The sequence below is a fragment of the Athalia rosae genome, chromosome 8 (assembly GCF_917208135.1).
Source record: "Athalia rosae chromosome 8, iyAthRosa1.1, whole genome shotgun sequence".
In the NCBI taxonomy this organism is placed as follows: Eukaryota; Metazoa; Arthropoda; class Insecta; order Hymenoptera; family Athaliidae; genus Athalia; species Athalia rosae.
The window spans coordinates 2,715,540-2,736,006 of NC_064033.1; the positions used below are offsets into that span (position 1 = coordinate 2,715,540).

General features: G+C 45.1%; 2 protein-coding genes across 3 annotated transcripts; both read left to right on the forward strand.

The window, feature by feature from the left end:
• The first annotated feature begins 6,949 nt into the window (after nucleotides 1-6,949).
• On the forward strand, nucleotides 6,950-8,376 carry LOC105691042 (farnesol dehydrogenase-like). The gene is made up of 5 exons (XM_012409279.3): nucleotides 6,950-7,582; nucleotides 7,676-7,802; nucleotides 7,873-8,011; nucleotides 8,092-8,235; nucleotides 8,304-8,376. The coding sequence occupies exons 1-5, from the start codon at nucleotides 7,273-7,275 to the stop codon at nucleotides 8,340-8,342; spliced, it is 759 nt and encodes a 252-aa protein (XP_012264702.2). The 5' UTR covers nucleotides 6,950-7,272; the 3' UTR covers nucleotides 8,343-8,376.
• Nucleotides 8,377-8,524: 148 nt separating this feature from the next.
• LOC105691038 (myogenesis-regulating glycosidase-like) lies at nucleotides 8,525-13,513 on the forward strand. Of its 2 annotated transcripts, XM_048659365.1 has the most exons (6): nucleotides 8,525-10,476; nucleotides 10,553-10,990; nucleotides 11,057-11,636; nucleotides 11,711-12,185; nucleotides 12,322-12,478; nucleotides 12,686-13,513. In XM_048659365.1, exons 1-6 carry the CDS (start codon nucleotides 10,308-10,310, stop codon nucleotides 12,967-12,969), a joined length of 2,103 nt encoding a protein of 700 aa, XP_048515322.1. In that variant the 5' UTR covers nucleotides 8,525-10,307; the 3' UTR covers nucleotides 12,970-13,513. The 2 variants fall into 2 exon arrangements, with proteins under 2 accessions (XP_048515322.1, XP_048515323.1); XM_048659366.1 differs by lacking the exon at nucleotides 12,322-12,478 and having other exon boundaries at nucleotides 12,686-12,975.
• Nucleotides 13,514-20,467: the final 6,954 nt, after the last annotated feature.

Consider the following 20,467-nt stretch of genomic DNA (forward strand, 5'->3'; position numbering starts at 1 on the left):
AGAGAAGCGGGAGGAAACGGGAGGGAAAACAAGGAATCCCAATACATACGGCGTTGTGTGCGAGCCAACCGTCGGGACATTGGTATTCGTTGGGAAGCGACAAGTAGCACTGATCGATTCGTAAGACGGAAAAATATCTCTTTGGTTATTGATCAGATGCAGATGGAATATATTCGGAATTCAGCTCGCATAGCATGACGCGACGCGGCGAGCCGGTTTTGATATTCACATCGCGTCGTATTGGACGAGACCGAGGCTGACAGATGCTTGCCGTGTTTGCGTCGCAAATATATTGGTATAGAAGGTTCTGTTCACAGAATGAAGGAAACCACCCGACCCGCCAAACAACCAACCAACCAACCAACCAGTCTGTCAGCCAGTCTGCACTCTATTGGTCTTCAACGCACGCGAACCTATTACCTTCATAATTCAGACTCTCCAATTTTAAACCTAATAATTGACGTCGAACTAACGCCACGCATTTATTATATCATCAACCCCGAACCCTCCTGATATTGGCAAAGAGAGAAAAAAAAACTAAAGAAAAAAAAAAACTAAGGGAGAAAGAGAAAAAAGAGACAGATATTTTTTGCCTATGATAAATTCATGCGTTTCGAAGTCTATTTTAAAACTTGTCTCGTCTGCACTTGAACATATATTTGCACTGTGAGCTGTAGGTAGACGTTACTCGGAATTGTTTGATATATAGCAGATTTTTTTTTTTACTTATTTTCATTTCATTCATCCTCAAACATGCCTGGGGGTTGGAGAGGGTGGTGCGCAGAAAAAAAAAGGCACATTTTATATTTATAACGCGACGTACAGACGAAACGTTATCGCTGTTTCGATATAAATTTCAGGAGATATTTCAGAGAAGTTCGAAACTTCGCGAGTGTAGAAATATCACTAAGGGGATGATAATCGATCCTTGATTTAACGAAGATTCGATAGCCGAGCGCTACGGTAGGTGGTGAGAAAGACGGAGAGGGTGTGAAAAGAAGGGAAGAAATGGAACGGAGGAGACGTGGAGAGAGAGAGAGAGAGAGAGGGAGGACCGAAATGGAAGAAATTGGAAGTGTATCCAGACTATGTGCTGCGGAGGTCGGCAAAACGTGAGAATTTTGCTGACGTATATACGTATATGTCAGACGTTTGGTTTCCCGTAGTATTTCGAGGATGTACGATACATACGATATAGCCTCGGGGGGGGGGGTGGTTGTTTGGTTCAATATACACACAACGCAGCCGTAAAAGTGGCAACGTGCCGTTTCCCAGTTGCAAGGGCCGATTTCAACCCAATCGAAAGATACACAAGTCAGCGTGCGGCCGAATACGACGCGTCGAGGAGGTCGCGTGGAAAAGTAAATGTTCTTTTAACGGTCGAACCACCATCGAATCCCTCGCGATTTAATCGCCCATTAACCAGTCCCTCCGGTATATCCATTCCAGATTCGAATTCGCGAGCGTACGCCTTTCGGATCGAAGTCGAAACCCGAAAAGACAAATCAGGGGATGCTGCGGACTTCCGTTTCCGAAAATCTTCGGAAAAAATGGTAACATCTACGTACGTATCTACGTAGACACGCCGTACGTGTACAACCTTATATACCGCGCGCGCCCTCCGAAAGCGGCTTTAAATGCGTGGGCTACCGTGAATTTTTCATACAACGCCCCGGGACGTGGCTTGATTTACGCTAGCATTAGTCTCGCGACTTTATATATATATATATAGAGAGAGAGAGAGACGCAGTCCACCGTTTCATACCATCCGTAGGGCAACCCTTGGCCCATAAATATGTCAAGTGGACTTAAAACTGTCACTTGAAAGCTTTTAAAAGTGGCCGAGACTATCGCGATCCCCTCCCCCACCCCGTGCGCGCCCTTACTTCGGTCAATTCCACCCGTTCCTCACCTTCCGATTGCCGATTCTTTTTTCGCCGATTTTTTTTTCCCCACCCCACCCCACCCCCCGAACCCCCCGAGATTATGAGGAATGAATTCTCGATCGTGTGTGGCGAAGTCGGGGGAAGGTCGTCCCGTAGCTTCGCTTCGCGCGCGCGCGCGCGCGTCTTCCGATGAATTTTTCTCCAAGGGATTTCTGAAAAAAGCGATTCACCCCTCCGCTCCGTTTCGTTCGCGTATGGCCGGAAATGACCCGTTGAACTACGTCGCCGACAGAAATTGCTGATCCTGGAAATCGGAAAATAAACTGCTTGTCCAGGTATTTAGAAGGAATCGTGGTCGAAAAAGGAGCCCTTGCCGTACCTACGTTCTGCCAATGACAGCTCGATCCGGTCTCCTTTTCCGCCGACGTCGCGGCACTCGCGACGCTTTTCCGCAGCACAACGGGAAAGAAGCTACCACCTGTCCAGAATTCGCGGTGGTATCGATAATTCTTTTTTTGTGGTTTACGATTTTAACGGTTAACGGGTGCGGGAGAATATTCGAGTGGAAGCGACGCTTACTCTCGGCTAGATCGTTGCCGGTGAATCTTCTTGCTTTTCATTCCTACCCCCCCCCTCCCCCCTGTTTTTCCATTCCCTAGAAGATCAGCGGTGGGCTTATTGCCTCATGAATATGTATAGAGAAGACTTTGCCTACCCGACAGGCTTGCGGGGTCATAGCTCTGACGAAGGTGAGTCGCGAAGTGGGTTACAAAAGGGTACAAAAGAAAAGGCTCTCTCATCTCCACTCGATAAGAACGAGAGAGGAGAGAGAGAGAAAAAAACCCTAGAAGACTCGAATGGCGCGTTGAAGAGTAAATAATTGAAATAATTAACAACGCGTGCGTGCGTGCGTGCGTGAAAATTCGCGGCCAATTCTTCTCCTCTCCTCTCCTTCTAAACTTCGTATATTTATAAAGTGGGTTGGAGAAAATTCGGCGTACCAGCGGCGGCGCGGCGCGACTATTACGACCCACGGCGTTATAAGCCCGACGCCGAGTTACAGGAGTTGTTAAGTGGTTGAGATTTGAGGGGAACCCATTCAGACTCGACAACGTAAGGATAGTTTCTATTATGCAGATTTCGGTATTATATTCCGGGTCGCGAAAGTCCCGGGAGTTCCGAGGTAAGACGGGGTTACGGAGAGCGGAGAAAAAAAAAAAAAAAACACACGGGGCGGTTGAACGAGATCGGGGATCTTACGGTGTAACTCCTAACGGAAAATTAGATTCCCTCCCAACTTTAGTCTTGTACAAAGTTATCGATGAGCGTTGAAACTTTGAATCGCAATCCCCTCGCCCCGTGGAGAAAACGGAAAAAAAAAAAAAAAAAAAAGGGTAAATAGTATATAACGGGATGAAATCGGAGGATTAGATTCCCGAACGTAGAGAAAGTAAAACAGGGAAAAAAGGTAGGGAAAAAATGTCAAACCGATCCCCGCGGAATTTTCCCGACTTTCTTTGAAAACTTTGTTCCAGAATCTTTTCTCTGTGCCCGGTAAATAAAAAGAGGCGATATGACGTACGGGAGAGTCAGCGCGCGCCTCTCCACCGCCGGGAAGGGAAAACAAATCCACGTTTTACGGGCGGATGAATCTCTCGAAAATAGGGGCGGGGAGGGGAGGGAAGGTGTGGGGAAAAAAGGAGGAGAGTAAATCCGGACGACGGTCCCGCTCGTAGAGAATCTGGGACTGCCGGGAGGACGAAGATCCTTCGAAGCTCAGGCTGATCCGGTTACCTAGTGTCGCTCCGAGTCCCGTGTCCACTCCTCGTCCTCGTCCTCGTCCTCGTATTCGCCCACGTTTCGCCACCGACGTCGAGACCGCAGAGCAGCTCTCTTTGTTTCGAATAAACCATGACGCGCTCACGAGTTCTCATTTCGGCGTAATTATACGTCCTTTTCATCGGTTGGATAAAAATTCACAGGTGCCAATAACGTGCTTCGGTCGCACGCTCTCATCTTTTTCTCTTTCCTCACTGTTTCTCTCTCGCTCGCAATTTTTTTTTTTTTTTCCCCCCCTTTTCAAAGGACGAATCTACGGGGTGTCCGTCCGCCGAATCATCTATTATATACTTTTTTTGCGCACCGCGCCGTACGATCCTAATGAATTTTTTCCCTAAGCCCTAATCTCCTCGCGAAAAAATCAATGGAGTAACGTATCTCGGAAATTGGTGGAAAGAAAGGAAGGAAAAAAAAAAATTGAGAAAAAGGGAAACGTAGAAAACAAAATTCTGGAAGGAATCTTGAAGCGCAAAAGTATATGAGCGCGCGGTAGTATATAGCAGCTATCCTCTTTTACCTCCGTAGTGATATACGGCCACCTAAATACCTATACACCAGCTTTTTCCTTGATATTATTGATCGGCACCGAAGCTCATCACCTGCTGGTCTCCGGTTTCTCGAAAGTGATCTCGGGGCAGTAGCCGAGGGCGAGGGTTAAAGACGAGGACATTTTTCTCTCTCTCTCCCTCTCTCTCTCTCTATTTTCTCCCAACTCCTGACCAACCAGTTGAGAAAAAAGAAAATGCGCTCGCTATCCATTTTTTTTTGTTCTTCTCGCTCTCCGTTCGAATTACGATTCTCCAGATCCGCGCGAGGTGACGTACGATTCTCGCCAAGGTCGCGCATCCCTTTTCAATGATTAGTATCATCGATCTGACGCGTCTCAATTTTTACCTTCCGTACATAAAACTCTCGACCCTTCGAACGAGCCTCGATCGCTTCCATTGGATTTCCGCACACGTGAGGAATCCTTCGCGTTATTCGGCGGTAAAGGACGTCTCGTGACTGTGCGAAATGAAGAGCGAAAAAAAAACCCCCGTACAAAGTTTCATCTACTTTTTAGGCGTACGTCCTCGTCAAAATTGAATTTTTTCGCGTCGTGCTTCTGACAACGACTGATCTGTTCGAACGATTGGAAATACATCCGGTAAAATCAGCTGTCCGATCGACGCTGATCGCGCGTCATTGCCCTGTAAAAAAAAGATAAGGGGATAAATCACGTCGCTCGGCGTATTATACGGTCACGCGAATCCAATCCGAAGATCGTAAAAATTTTATCGAAAGGATTAGAGCGCGGGTTATTGTTCGGTTCGATCCCTCGTGACGAGTAACGTTGTTTGCCTGCAATATTTTCGTTTTTTTTTTTTTTTCTCTTCTTTTCCGTTTCCGCTTAGCTGATTGCAAAAAATGAATGGAAAACAAATAAAATAAAATAAAATAAAATAGAATAAAAAATTTATCGCCGGCTCATCTCTTGCGCGAAGTTTTATTATACGTTCGGGCGGCGCGGCGCGGCGCGCACGTTTATACGATTTGTCAAGTACTCGTCGGGCGCGATGATGTGTACGGAGTATAGAAAAATTTGACTGATTTCCGGCGACACCGGGACCGCGACAACGGATTTTTCATCATTCCGCAGCCGGTTCGCAGTGGCAAAAAAGTAAAAAATAAAAAATGAAAAATTCGTTCGCTTTACCAAAGTATAGGACATACGAAATAATATATATATATATATACCTGTACGGTGTAGAAATGTCGGCAATTTCGGTACAGAGGCGCACAGTGGGTTGTGTCCGGTTCGTTTTGTATGGGTGGGTGGGGTGGGTTGCAGTAAAACGTTCGGAAATTTATCGGAACTATGACCGTAAAATATAGAAGGAAACATCCGTTGCTTAGCGAAATGTCAGTCGTAAAGAGTGAATGGTGAAAGCCCGGTATCACCGGTAAAATGTATGTGAGGGATAGGTATCCTGAATTTTATTCAGGATACGTACGTAGGTAACTGCTGACTTCCGGTTTTTCCGTTCGGATCACCGTAGCAGCGACGCTCGAGGAAGCCCCCGAGTCGATTTTTTTTTTTCTCGCGAATTATCAGCTCCTCGGTAGAGAGGAGTTCTCGCATTTTGAGAAGGCGAATTTTCGCACGCTCCGATCATTCCTCGGATCATTGGAAATTTTATTATCGTAAAATTTTTCGTCGGATGTTTTTTTCTTTCATTTGAGATCGTTGAAATATTCGGAGAATATATCAGTTTTCATTCCTTCGTGATCGCTTCGAGTGGCGGACGGAAACTGGGGAAGACTTAAGCGAACTTGGTAATTAAACTTGGCAAATTACGCGAGTCTCTTCTAATCGCGGCGCTATCCATTTCCGTCACTCCCTCGTCAGGTCGGAGATTCCTCAACTTACCGAGACGGCGGCCTTCCGCATGCAGCATCAATCGACCACCCTTCATAACTCACGTACTTCCGAGGCAGACACCTCGATCGTAACAACGATCTTTTCCGAACGAACCACGGTCCTCCTCCGTTCCATGTACACCGTGTATTTTTATAGAAAATTCCGACCACCTTCGTCTCGTTTATATTTTTCTGCGTGGGAATAATCGATTTCGATTCGGCGACGGCAGAGATTCGCCGTATCCGGGGTGAAGAGCCTTCGGCTCGAGGTGGGGGGAAAATTTTTTTTAAGAAAGAAAAAAAAAATTTTCGAAACGTCGCGTACAGAGGGCCGTGGTAAAACGTGTTTCGGTGTTTACTTTAACGGAATTTTAACGCCTTTCGCGTATGTACTTTAGAGCCGCGATAAATTGTCGCCTCTCCAGAGGGAATCTCCTCGCTTTCCGTTTTCCGCAGCTACGCGCGACTCCCTTTAGCCGCGCGGTACCTTCCTACGTACTCTTTTCTTCTTCTTCTTCTTCTTCTACTCCTCCTTAACGCCAGATGCGAAACTCTACCCGTCTACCCCGGTTTATTTAATTTCGCACTCTACCCTCCTCGACTACTACTACTCGCCCCGGCTCTTTTCGTCATATTTTTCAAAGGCTGAAAGCATTTGTCTTTCGCTAAATTGGCGGGGAAAATTTTTAACCGAGGAACTACGCCGTTATACTGTACGTCGCGGTTTTCGGTCTCAAGGTCGTATCAATTGGAAACGTCGTTGAAATACGTTGAAAAACATTCTCATTCCGCGGCGGATGATCGAGCGTAAGAAACGCGATATCGAAAGAGAACGAGGTCGTTCGTCGTATCGTAATCGGTCCGATGTTAGCGCGCGACTTTTAACCCCCTCCACGTACATATCTTGACGAAGGTTAATCACTCGGAGTCTCGGTGCATTCCGATGCAGCGTATCGTTTCAGTTTTTGATATACATCTCGCGGGGCTGGGCTGCGCAGTCGGTTAAAAGTGCAGCTGCGTAGTGCTGAGAGTAGCGTTGAAAAAGTTCCTCGAATCGAAAGGGTCGTTATCGGAGCTGCGGTGATTTTTGGGGGAAAAAAAATTTAGCGGAGAAATCGCAGAGAGCTGCAGGGGTAGCTGGCTATCCATGAGACGATGGAGAGGAAAAAGCGCGGTGGTGACGGGGGCGGCTTCCGGAATCGGTTCGGCTATTACGGACATTTTTCTCGAAGAGGGAATCAACGTCGCTGCATTTGACATCCAGTACGATCGTCTCAGGGAGAAGGAAATAGCGTTGACGAGTGCCGGGAAAACTCGGGGCAAACTTTTCCCGGTCAAGTGCGACTTGACGAACGAGAGCGATATAATCGGGGGCTTTGAATTTGCGAGGAATAATCTCAACGGGGTCGACATCGTGGTGAACAATGCCGGAATCACTCACTACTCGAAAATCATCGGTGATTATTACGTCGCTCAAAGCTTCGCGAAGAGAATCCGAACTTTTCTTATCGAATAATAACAAAGCGATCTTTCGTTACACGGTGGCGCAGAAAGCGAGACCGAAGTATTCAGAAAAATGCTGGACGTGAACGTTTTGGCGGTAGCTATATGCACGAGAGAAGCGGTTACCTCGATGAGGGAGAGGGACGTCGAAGGTCACGTATTCATTATCAACAGGTCAGGGATAATCGATTGACTTTCAATCGACGATACAATTCGCGGCGTGTTATTATCAATTTTCCCACAGCCTCTTAGGCCACGAGATTCCCGAGGGTGTTCTTCACAAGGGTTGGAATTTGTACCCGAGTTGCAAACACGCTACGGTAGCTATGGCTGACGTTGTTCGAAGGGAGTTGATCGACGTTAAAACAAAAGTGCGAATGACCGTAAGTGAATCGATGAATCACCCCCTGCCCCGAAAAATTCAACTCCCATCGTCCGATCGTCGTGATTCCCTTGATTGCAGAGCGTCAGCCCCGGACTGGTGAAAACTGAAATAACGGCCAACACGCCGGAATTGAAAGATATTTTCCAAAGAATTCCAGCTTTGTTACCGACGGATGTCGCTGACGCGGTTGCCTACGCCCTCGGCACTCGGCCGGAAGTCCAGGTGAATATATATCCGGAATCGAGTCTAACGAAGAAAATTCGTGCGAATAAAATCGATTTTTTTTTCAGATCACAGAGTTGACGATCAGGCGTACCGGAGAACCTTGACGAATTTTGAGCATCTCGTGTACCGATCGTAAAGGAAAAAAAAAAAAAAAAAAACAACTCCATCGATCGACCGTGTCGGGAATCTGATTTCTCGTACGATTTTATGGGATAGCGGGAGGGGGTCGTCGGTCCGCTGTGTACATTTCATTATCACTTTTCCCCCCCCCCCCGTTCCTTTATTTGACTTTTTCCGAGATGATATCATTCTTGATTATTGTTTGTTTGATACATTGAGTAGGTGATTCGGGGCAGCGGTTTGATGTCGTCTTGTACAACATCTGCAGCTATAATATCACGTCCGAACGATACGACAACTCTTTTCATCCGAAAATTTTTACCCCTCAACCTTCCCCTTCGCGTCATCTGTCGCCCTCCTCGTGATTTTTTTACTCTTTTTTCGATCGTTTTGTACATTTCGCCGACTCTCGTTAATTCGATTCGAAAATAAAACTAAAATACGATCTAACGAAAGCAAAAGGAAGAAAAAAAAAAGAATTTGGCGAAATGAAATATTTTGGCAACCAGAAGAGCGGCCTACCACCGCGTATCGGTGAAAACCTCGTTGAAATAAGCCCCTAATTTATAGTCGTCACACAATAACCGTCATAAATTGCATCCGAGCGCACCGAGAACCTTCGGGAGGAGTTCGAGCGAGCGACCGCGTTCTGTCGAAGAAGGGCCGCAGGAATCTCGCGATATATAAAATATATATATCGCGAAAGGCAGCGTCTACCGGTCCAGCAAAGTAGCCGGAATGGATGATTTATATCCGTTTTCAAAATACGGCAAACCGCGATAAATTTACATATTTTAATATAAATTTGAAAATGTTGAGGTGCTCGTCACGCTTCGGGGATCTCCGTAGCGGATCCCCGGAGACCCTCGCGAGAGTGAAGAGGAAAAAAAAAAGAAAAGAAAAAAAAAGGTAAAAGAAAGAAAAACCAGATCCTCTAATCTACAAAGCTTGTTGGTCCGTGCGATCCTAGTCGGCAAAGGAGAGACTGTAAACCCTTTCCCAATTTCACCGCTAAACTGCAAACGTGCATACAACTCTGTGTATGACGTTTACACAATCGCTTTCCGCAGGTAAAACGGAAGCGAGTATATCAGCTGTACGTGTGCGTGTACACCTATCCATATATATTTACACACAGACACGTGCGGTAGAAAGGTCGTAACTATAGCCACCCCCGACTCGGGATCTGGTAGCATTCGCGCACGTATTCACGACCGGTTGAAATGGGGATGTTTGCGTTTGCAGTGTTCCGCTAATGAACCAGGTGTGGTAGCTCAGCCATTCTCAGCTCGTAGGGAATGCCCTACCCGCTCACCTACCTCCGTACTCATCAACACGCGGGAACACGAACACACCAACAAAACCCGCCGGCAATTCACCCCTCCCTCCCTCCCCGTCCCTCCCCGCCCCGTTACTCCCCTTTACCCCCGGCCTCTCGTAGACCCTATCAAGAGAACTCCGGACCGAAATCCTCCGGGGGAGCGAACCGAGCGGGTATTTTACCGCTGGTGCACCTTCTGCCGCTGGAAACGCTTCGCCGAGAGTGCACCGAATTCTCAGACCGATTTAGCGGAACACGAAGATGTGCGCTCACAATGAGCGGTAATTTTTGTAGCTGAAAATTTTTCGGCTTACGATAAATTCCTGCACCGTACGTTCTTTTGCAGATTATTCTCGGCGCTCGTAATGTCGTCGCTCGTCGACGCTCGCCACGATACGGACGATAAGTAGGCCCGGGTATCGTGCACGAATTTTATCGCGATCAGAATTTTTTCGACGGCTTCTGTAGATAATTGAAAATGTAGAACGAAAACTGTAGCGATAACCGGCGATAAACGGGGGCTCATATCAGCCGAATATCCCTATTAGCCGATCATTTTTATACCGCTAATGGACGAGTTGTATCTATAAAACGAAGTTGGGAGCGTTGGATACACACAGTGTGGAGAATGTTCGGAATGTGGTGGTTGGTGGTGACCCTTACTTTTAGCGCCGGAACAGCCCTAGCTATTCCGTCACGTCTCGTTACGTTTCCCTTGACCCTGGAATTGGGCGACGATCGCACGTTGTCCTTGACACGGGAGGATGACGGTATCTCGTACACCCTCAATGAGAAAAGTAAGTGAGTTCGCTTCGCAAAAAATCCGTACTTGTTTTTTTTGTCCCCCGATCTTTTACCGGTTTCTTTGAATCGCATCAGCGCGAAGCACCTCGGCCAAAGTCCTGATCGGCGGCGCCGAAACCAAGAGCGGAATAACGCCGACGGAATACTCGGCGAGATATTGCGAAACGGAATTCGATAAATGCGTCGAATTGGCCGGCGAGGATTTTAACATCACCTTCGAAATCGACGCGAGTCGAGCGTTGTACACCTTCTCGTACGTCACGCTGACCAGCGATTCGCCCGACGCCGAATTGGGCGTCAGTATCGAACTCGAGGAAAATGTTCAATGGTACGGCGGCCCAGAAGCGAGACGTCAAATTTGGCCCGTACAGGATTCCGTTTGGAACGACACTAGTTACGTGACGAAAGAATTGAGCCAGTCGATAGCCATGTCGATCGCTGAACCGTTTTGGGTCAGCAGCAAAGGAGATTTTTTCTACTTTCCCTCGGCCACCTCACTTTTCTTGGGTGAGTTTGTTCGATGAGTTTTCATTCTTCGGTCGAGGAATCACCGATGTAACGTCGATTTTTCAGATCAGAACAACCGTTACGAGGACACGATTTATCTTTACACGAAAAACAAGAGCCCCTTCAGGAGTCCGGATCACGCTCAACTCGAGTACGCCACAGCTCTTACCTCGGATCCAAGGTCGGCCTACGAAGTGGCGTCCGACCGATTTTTTCCCCGACCGACGAGCATTCCGCACGAAACTATCATAGCTAAACCTATATGGTCGACGTGGGCTCGTTACAAATCGAAAATAAACGAATCGCTCGTTCGCGATTACGCGAAGGAGATCGTCGACCACGGATTCGAATACAGTCAGCTGGAGATCGACGATTTTTGGGAAGACTGTTACGGCACACTGAATTTCGACGCGAGCGACAACAAGTTTCCCGACATCAGGAAGCTGACCGACGATCTCCACGAGCTCGGATTCATGGTCAGCCTCTGGGTAACACCTTTCGTAAACCTCGAGTGCGAAACGGTTTACAACGAGGCGTTGTCGAAGGGTTACTTCGTTCGGGACGTCGACGGAGAGGTGAACGCCACGTGGTGGCAGGGAAACAGCGCGGGTGTCGTCGACTTCACCAACGAGAAAGCGGCGAAATGGTAAGTGATATTTTTACGATCCGTCGCAGAATTCGACGACGACGTCCATCGATCGTTCGACGATCTACCCGCAGGTACACGGCGAGGCTCGAGAATCTGAAATCAAAGGCTGGCATAGACTACTACAAATTCGACGCCGGTGAAACCTCGTGGCTACCGACACCCGCCAATCTTACGGGGGACGTTGAAAGATCGCCGAATATATTCACCGAGGAATACGTGAGGGCTGTTGCCGTCTTCGGAAATGGATCCGAAGTGCGATCCGGCCATCGAACCCAGGATCTCGATATCATGGTCAGGATGTTGGACAAGGACTCCGATTGGACTTTGGACAATGGCCTGCCGACCTTGATAAACACTTTGCTGGTCTTGAATATAGCCGGCTACGGTTTCGTTCTCCCCGACATGGTTGGCGGTAACGGAGTAAAGGGAAGTTCCCTGGTTGATACGAAACTACCGAGTAAGGAACTTTACATCAGATGGCTTCAGGCGAACACCTTCATGCCGGTTATACAGTACTCCATCGTACCCTGGGACTACGACGAAGAGGTGAAAATTATCCCCCCCGAAATTTATCCATTTTTCTTTACACCCCCCATTTTCTCTTAATTTTCGTTGTACCGGCGTTCTATTTTTTTTTTTTTCTCCGGACAAACGTATATTCAGCGAAATTTTTGTCTTCCAGACTGTGAAAATCTGCTTGAAATATACCGAGTTGCACGAGCGATACGCCCCGACGATAATCGAGGCAATGAATGCCACGGTGGCAACCGGAGCGCCAGTCAATCCTCCGGTCTGGTGGGTCGACCCGTTGAATACAGAGGCCCACAAAATAAAAGACCGTAATTAATTTCTTTTTTTTTTTTTCGTTTTGCCCCCCCCCCCCTTCATATTATCGATAACGTACGAGCATATTGTTTGCGGTATGACCATCGGCGGTACATTAACCCTTATCTGTAGCGCGGATAAAATTGATTGCGAGAACGGAAGGGGGTTCGTCAGGTGATAGATAATTTCGATCTGTTGGAAATTTTCGCTTTTTTTTTCAGAATACATGTTGGGGGAGGTCGTCGTGGTCGCACCGGTTATAGTGGAGGGTGCGACTTCGAGGGATATTTTTTTGCCCACTGGTTCGTGGAGAGACGGTACCACACTCAATTTGTACAAGGGTCCGACGTGGATCTTCAACTACTCCGCACCTCTGGACGTTCTTCCTTACTTCGTTGAGGAAGAATATTGGAAGGCTCACAAGAGCGCCGCTTCCCAAACGACTTTCAGTCTGACAGCCGTCCTCGCATCCGCCGTGTTGGTCGCGGCGATTAAACTGTTTTGATGAATATCTTCTGAAATTTTAGAAATCCTGGGATCGTCGCAAGCTCCAAGGATATTTTTCACCTCCAGTTGAAGTCAGGCGAGATTTAAAAACGAATTTTGTTTCGCGGTCATCCGCTCCCCGTTGCAGTACATGTTCGTAATCTACATCAAGTTGTCCGATCAATGATAACCCGTGATTTTTCGGTGTCAAGTATATTATTATTTATTCGCGTTTGCTCCGAAGTGTTTGATAACAGAAATCAGCGGAATTGATTGATCAATCGGACGAGGAGCCAGTCGATTCATCTTTTAACGATTCTGTCGGCGATAATATTTATCGATTTTCAAGTCGAGTCTGTTTCACGGATTTATACGAGTTAGGAAATATGCGTGTGTGTGTGTAGGTAATATGTGAAAGAATTATGTCGAATTTCCAAGATGTTAATTTTTTACTTCGCATATCATTATTCCACCCTTGGCTGTTCAACGGATTCAAAGTGAGTGAGGCGACTGCGGGACTGTTACGATATATACGTAAGAACCATAAAAATTATTCCGGGTAATCAGAAACAATTTCTCTTCATTTCCAGCATACTTTGCAAGGATCTGTCGTACGGTAGACGAGACACGTGACTTATCAACACCGATGGTTGACGCCGAGCTAAGTTCATTATGCTAAGTAGTAACAGTCAAGCGACGCAAAGTACTGCAGAAAGACACTTACGAGTCGTCTCGCTTATTGCTACGCAATTTGCTACCCCGCTCGTCTCGACTTCTGCAGTGAAAATTTTCTCCTCACATTTCTTTCTTTTTTTTTTCGTTTTACAAAATGAACTCGAGAGGTATGAGATTTTTTTCTTCTTATCACTTCACTTTCACATTGACAGCTGTGAAAATAACTTGACTCTGGAAACGTTGGGACCGAATTGAGCTACGAATCTTTTCCATCGAGATATCTGAACTTCACTTGAAATTCTATAGCTATAGATCAATTATTGGCGCTGAGATTCAGATTCCTGTGATCAAAATACATTAGAGCACCATAGAATCCCGATGGTAAGAAATATTTTGACTTTTCACCGACGAATCGAAGAATTCCAAAGGTACTCCTTGGATCTTTTTTTGGATTTATGGGCCGAAAATCAACATTTTTTTTTCGTTGTTTTTTGAAGGTTTTTTACGAGTTTCTGATGTAATTTGATCTCAGGAATCCAAATCTGCAAGAAAAATTGATCTATCTCTAAAATTGACCAAGTTATCGCTAATTTTCAGCTTTTTGGGGTCAAAAATTAAAAATTCATTTTTCAGTCTATATCAATGTAATTTGAGCTCAGGAATCTGAATCTGAAAGAAAAAGTAATCTATCTCAAAAAATGATCGAGTTATCGCCGAATTATTGCATTTTTTGGCATAAATTTGAGGATATCTCGAAGGGAAAAAATCGTAGGTCAATTTGGATGACGGATTCGTGTTCCTGAGATCAAAATACATAAGAAAAGTGCCATACGATCAATTTTAAAAAATAAAAATTTTTGGTCAAAATTTGAGATTTTTCCAAGGGGTACCCCTTACGATTTTTTCAAATTTTGACCAAAAATTTTTATTTTTTAAAATTGACCGTATGGCACTTTTCTTATGTATTTTGACCTCAGGAACGCGAATCCGTTGTCCAAATTGAGCTACGATTTTTTCCCTTTGAGATATCCTCAAATTTATGCAAAAAAATGCACAAAAATGGCGATAACTCAATCAATTTTGAAGATAGATCAAATTTTCTTCCAGATTCGGATTTCTGGGCTCAGAATACATTAATATAGACTAGAAACTCAATTTTTTTTTTCCGACCCCAGAAAGCTGAAAGTTGGCGATAACTCGGTAAATTTTGGAGATAGATCAATTTTTCTTGCAGATTCGGATTCCCGAGGTCAAAATACGTCAGAAAAGTGTAATACAATCAATTTTTAAACTGCATTACTTTTGGCCCAAAAATCGATTTTTTGTTTGCTAAAAAATCGATTTTTTTTTGGTTTTTCAAGGGTAATCTCACGTATAATCAGCTCAGGAATCAAAATCTGAAAGCCAAAATCATCTACTCGTGCAATCGATCAAGTAATCATCAATTATTCGCTGTTGGGAGCATAAAAATGAAGAAATATCGATTGGTTTTAGTCGTAGACCCACTTTGATTCGTCGCAATCCATGCATGGGTCGAAATATTCGAAGTTTTCAGTCTACGAGCAAACCCGAGCTTAGCTGGAGTCAGGTAGCCACGAGCGAGGGGTCTTGTTTTGAGGCGTCACCTCTGCTCAGCCCCCAAGGTGACGTCTCACAACAAAGCGCTACGCTGCTGGCTGCGCTGACTCCAGCAAAGCTCGGGTTCGCTCGTAGACCAAAAAATTCGAATATTTCGACGCAGAGATATTCCCAAATTTATATTACAAAACGATAAAATGGCGATAACCCGGTCAATTTCAGAGATAGATCAATTTTTTTCTCAGATTTGGATTTCTGAGGTCAAATTACCTGAGAAACCCTCGAGAAAAAAAAAACCCGAAAAAAAATATTGTTTTTCGATCCCAAAATCGAAAAAAAATCTTAAGTCTTTTTCCGAAAAATCTCCAAGCAACCCCATAATGCTATACGAAGTGCACGCCTACACTGTTAGTTCAGTAAGTTAGAAAAAAAGAGGAAAAAACTCATATATTCGGAGCGATAGTATGTCGTAGGTAAGTGTATCGACATACGTAGGTACCTAAATAAGGGATGCTTCTTGGACGAAGAAAATATTGAAGCGAGTCAAAGAGCAGGAGTTGCAATTACTGGGTTGTAAAACGATTCGAAGATTGGGGTGTTCCTCTCTGCAGATTAAGTTGGCCTAAAGTGTCTGTATATGTATAGAAAACCAAAACAGCACGACAGGCGCAAGCAAACCATAGAGAGACCGGTGAACGAACGTTGCATGGGCGGGTATACGCAGGACGGAAAAGCAGGACGGTCTCATTTCCATAGCAACAATCCAGGAAGCACGTTTCCCAAATTAACTCGTGCGCGAGAGAATTAACTCGCTTGAAATTCATCCTTTTGTTGCTGCATGTTAATTTCTCTTCACTACGCTATACACATAGATGGAGAACACGGGGGGGAGGAGAGCGAGGGGCAGGGGAAAAGTGGAGACCAACGGGAAACACGAACGCTAATACACCCAACATCAACCACCACCGCTCTACCACCCCATTCCCCCCCCCATCATCCTGGAAAAGCATTCAAAATTTAAGCACTTGAGATATCACGCGATGATGTCTTTTCACCGGGGAGAAATACCAAGGAAATCTCCGAAATTTCTAGATTCTCGCGGTATAGTTTTGCCAAAAGAGAAAAAAAAAAGTAAAAAAACGACGGGTTATTCGGGTTTTTTCTCTCGTTTATTGTTCGTTGTCGTAAAAAGAAAAATGAATAGTGGTTTTCGACGAAGCGGGGTAACGTAGATACGGGGTTGATAGGAAGCATTTTTCTGAAATTTAATAAAGATCCTGAGAGCGCGGACCTCGTCTCTTCGGGATCCCTCAACCAGGGTATGGCGGTGACAAAAGTGTGGGGACCGCGCGAGGGGGTTCGAGTCGGTCGTAGGCAGGGTCACTCTCATAAACCGAGTAAGTCGACCTCTTCGTCCATAAAACTCAACTGGGAAGGTCCCTTTGTGTGCGCGGGGGTGCTTCCTGGAGCCAGCAGCTCCTTCTTCGGTACGAAGGGAGGTGGGTGTGGAAGTGATGAGAACGAAGAGGGGTTGAGAAACTCGTGACTCTGACCGACTGAGATGGAGAGAGAACGGAGTTAGCAAACACTCGACACACAGGTCAACCCAGCCCGAGTACCTCCTCTAGTGCTAGCGCTAGCAATTGATTATTTAAGCTCTCTTAGATGTCTCTTTCCCTCTGTCCTCTGTCCTCTTTCTCATTCCCTTCCCTTCCGCCCTTCCGCCCTTCCGCCCTTCCAACTCTTTCCTTATTCCCTTCCGTTCGCTCAATGGTACTGGCTAATCCTTTTCTTTTTCAAGGGAAATTCCGGCGGCCTTATATCCCCGGTCCTTCTCCGTCCACATCGTATATTTGTAAATTCAATGACGCCTCGCGCCGCTATAAAACTGGAGACTTTGATGCCTCAAAGAGTTTCGCTGTGTATACTTGAGTAGACCCAAAGGCGTTTCGGGATCGTCAACGCCGTCTTCTCCTCTCAATTTCCAAACCCTGTTTTTCAACCTGAGATTTTACCATTTCTCGTGCGGCGACGGTACGATCAGAAGTAGCGGGAAACTCGTGGCAATAATTATCCCCTCGAATATCTGTCCCGGAAAAATTTTATCTCGAAAGCTCCGGATACGAAGTGGTGTTGGATGCGAGGTTGTTTCGCGTTATCAACTCTCGTGCGAAATGTGAGAATCGTTTTCTTATCACTCGTTGCGAGTATTTCAATTTTTTCATTCCGAATTTCCTTTTTTTCCTCCTTATTTCTCTTCTCTTTCACCGCCTCTCGGAGCACCGTCTCGTAGAATCGGGGCAAACAATTTTTTCATTTCACGCGTATAATTTTTCCCCCCGAATAAAATAAAACTTAAGAGAAATAAAGCGAATATGCTCGGAAAATGAGAGAAGAGAGAGAGAGAGAGAGAGTAAAGGGAAGGGAAAAACGACGCGCCGTCAAGGGTTTTGAATGTTCCGAGAAGCCAACGAGAAGTATAAAATTTATGCGGAGATTGGTGTGCCTACATACGTATACCAATTTTATAAACATCCAAATCTGGCGCCGGTTATACCCGATGCTTTTCTTCGTGAAAAAATTAATTTCTCAGCTTTCAACCGAGAGCTTTTGCCTCACTGCCAACGGCAGGGATTAACTTCGTAGCCGTTGTATATTACACCCGATCTGAGCCGTTACCTCATTTTGAAAGTGTCGTACCGATTCTGAAACGACACGCTCCCATTCACCCATTCAACCCGCAATCTAATTGAATCATAAATTAAAAACTGCAAACAGTTTGCTCGAGTGGTCCGCGTAATTATGCCTTCCGTCCGAATCAAAGAGGATTAAAATTCGTCGCAAAATTTTCAAATTTCCTCTGTCGCACCGCGCGTTCTGGAGACGAAGAAAAATACCGGCAATGAGAACGGAGGAATATAATTGGGCAACTTCGAAATTGAAACAAAAAAAAAAAATATACACACGCGTGTACAACTCCGATTTTCCTATGAACTTTATTAATTTTGGCGATATGCTACGCTAATATTTTGATCGTAACATTACCGCGTATAAAATGTCGGTGGGACTTTATCCCCGGGTAGAATAAATTACCCTCCCACTTACCGTGACGACTACTCAGCGCGCGCGCGCGGCCATTGCCACCGCAAAACTTCGAACACGGATTATGCGAGGCTAAATTAACATATTCATGAATTTTGCGAACCAATATTTATAACTACTTCGCATATAATGATGACCCTTCCGCCGTTGTGTTTTCCCCCATAGCGCTGTACACGAGAATGGAAGCACGAGCTGCTGTACGACATTGCGAAGCCCGCGAAACTCCCCGACGAAAACCGCACCACTCGACTCTTCGCAATTCTCTTCTATTCTCTCCCCTTTTCTCCCCGATGTAATAACCGATTCCCATGTTCACTCGGGTAAGGCAACGTAACGTAAGGTAACGTACCGTGACGTACGAGCTTTATTAGGAATTGTAGGAACCAACTTTTTTCCACAACCCCATTTTTATGGTAAAAGCCAATAAACAACCCCCTAGCCCCTGCACGCGCACTCTTTACGCATGAAACTCTTCTGATTCAACGTGCTGCCCGATCTTATGCTAAGCAGATTGGGGGCAAGATTATAAAAATAATGATTCAAGATACGGAATGATATTTCAAACTTCTCGGAGTTTTGAATCCACTTCAACGAACCCTTCTATGCGTTTTTTTCATCAAGAGAAGCAAAAAAAGCGAAGCAAATTCCGGTCAAGCGAGCATCTGGGGTGGTTCTTTGTTTTTTTTTTTTGTTATACAACTTTGATGAGAATCTTGAATCGAACAAACAGTTCTTTCTTATGATTAAATTAATCCCCTAAGGATCCTAGCGCGGGTGCACTGACGCAGCGATGTGTATGTGCGTTATACTTTTCAATATGTATCCCGCGGTTCGTATGATATAATATCGCTGTATTATACTGCAGCGGAACGTATAACACGCGGACGTTTCAAAGCTGCGTGAAATGAAACGTTGTAAATCCATACTTTGATGCAGAATATAAAAGAATAATAATAATGGAGAAAAAAAAAAGAGAAAGGAAAAAGTGAAAAGAGAAAAATGGGGATGGAGAATAAGGAAAAAATACACAATACCTATACATACAATATCCTCTCGCGTTTCTGCCTGACCGAAATATAAATATATATGTATATATATATATATATATGAAAACATACGGGAATACCGCAGAAATATACTGAAATTGTTGGACTAATAACACTTGGACGGCGTTTATCTCGTGGTATATGAAAGCAAAATAAGAGCGCATTGTATGACCTGGCCAGGGGCTCTATACCACCGTTCTTCCCCAGGGTCTGTATTGGTAATATAATATGAGAAGGTCGGATTTATATGTGTGCGTACCTTTTCCAACATACGTATGTCCAATAGAGAGCCAGGGGGTGCGTAAATACACGGCCTATATCATAATATGAAATATCGAAATGGACCGCTGACGTCCTACGCCTCCGCTCTCTTGATGGATCGCAGCTTTTAACGGTGAAATTCGTGAATGTAATACTTATATCTTGACACGGTGATTCATAATTTTTTTTTAATAGAACAGCAGTTAAAAGCGTGCGAAAATTTGACGAGTCTGATGAAATGTGTTCTTTTTTTTTTTTTTTTCGATGGTATAGGTATACTGGAAAACGGGCTTCACCGAACGAGATTCGATAGGATTCTTACGGGGTGGAAGGTATTTATAGAAATAGCTGTAAGCTTTTCATAAGAATAAAGTAAATGTTCTAACGCAGGCGGAACTCTTTTGCAATACCGATTCGCCGCGTGAGGAACAATGAGAATGAGCTCCTGGTTTCATTCGAGACGAAGCTTTACTTTATTGTCGCAGAATTTAATATCGTACTCAAACTCGTTCGCGGCAGTATATTGTATATTAAGTATCTATAAAGCCTCCTTTTGAATAGCTGAGGACGCTCCGAAGATTATTCTACTCGAAACCATTCGCTTGACTGAGAAATTGATACGAAAAAAAAATGTATCAATGCAGGTAATAGGTGGACACGATCTTGAATGCTCGACATTCTCATTCATTAGGGGTGAAACGATAAGATGAGGGATTATCCTGCGAGTAATATCGGTGGGATCTTCGTCTAACAGCTATTCAAACTTCCTTATATCTAATTCCTAACGTTGCAGCCATAGGAAAGCGTAATTACGAAACATTTTGCTGCGGACAATTCCGGCAGCAGTTGCACGAG

What these genes read in the sequence shown, in the direction of transcription:
- LOC105691038 (XM_048659365.1), top strand. Translation starts at nt 10,308, where the DNA reads ATGTTCGGAATGTGGTGGTTGGTGGTGACCCTTACTTTTAGCGCCGGA. An exon ending in GGCCACCTCACTTTTCTTGG is followed by an intron (nt 10,991 to 11,056) that starts GTGAGTTTGTTC and finishes TCGATTTTTCAG; the next exon opens with ATCAGAACAACCGTTACGAG. An exon ending in GGCCCACAAAATAAAAGACC is followed by an intron (nt 12,479 to 12,685) that starts GTAATTAATTTC and finishes TTTTTTTTTCAG; the next exon opens with AATACATGTTGGGGGAGGTC.
- LOC105691042 (XM_012409279.3), top strand. Translation starts at nt 7,273, where the DNA reads ATGAGACGATGGAGAGGAAAAAGCGCGGTGGTGACGGGGGCGGCTTCC. An exon ending in AAACAAAAGTGCGAATGACC is followed by an intron (nt 8,012 to 8,091) that starts GTAAGTGAATCG and finishes CCTTGATTGCAG; the next exon opens with AGCGTCAGCCCCGGACTGGT. An exon ending in GCACTCGGCCGGAAGTCCAG is followed by an intron (nt 8,236 to 8,303) that starts GTGAATATATAT and finishes TTTTTTTTTCAG; the next exon opens with ATCACAGAGTTGACGATCAG.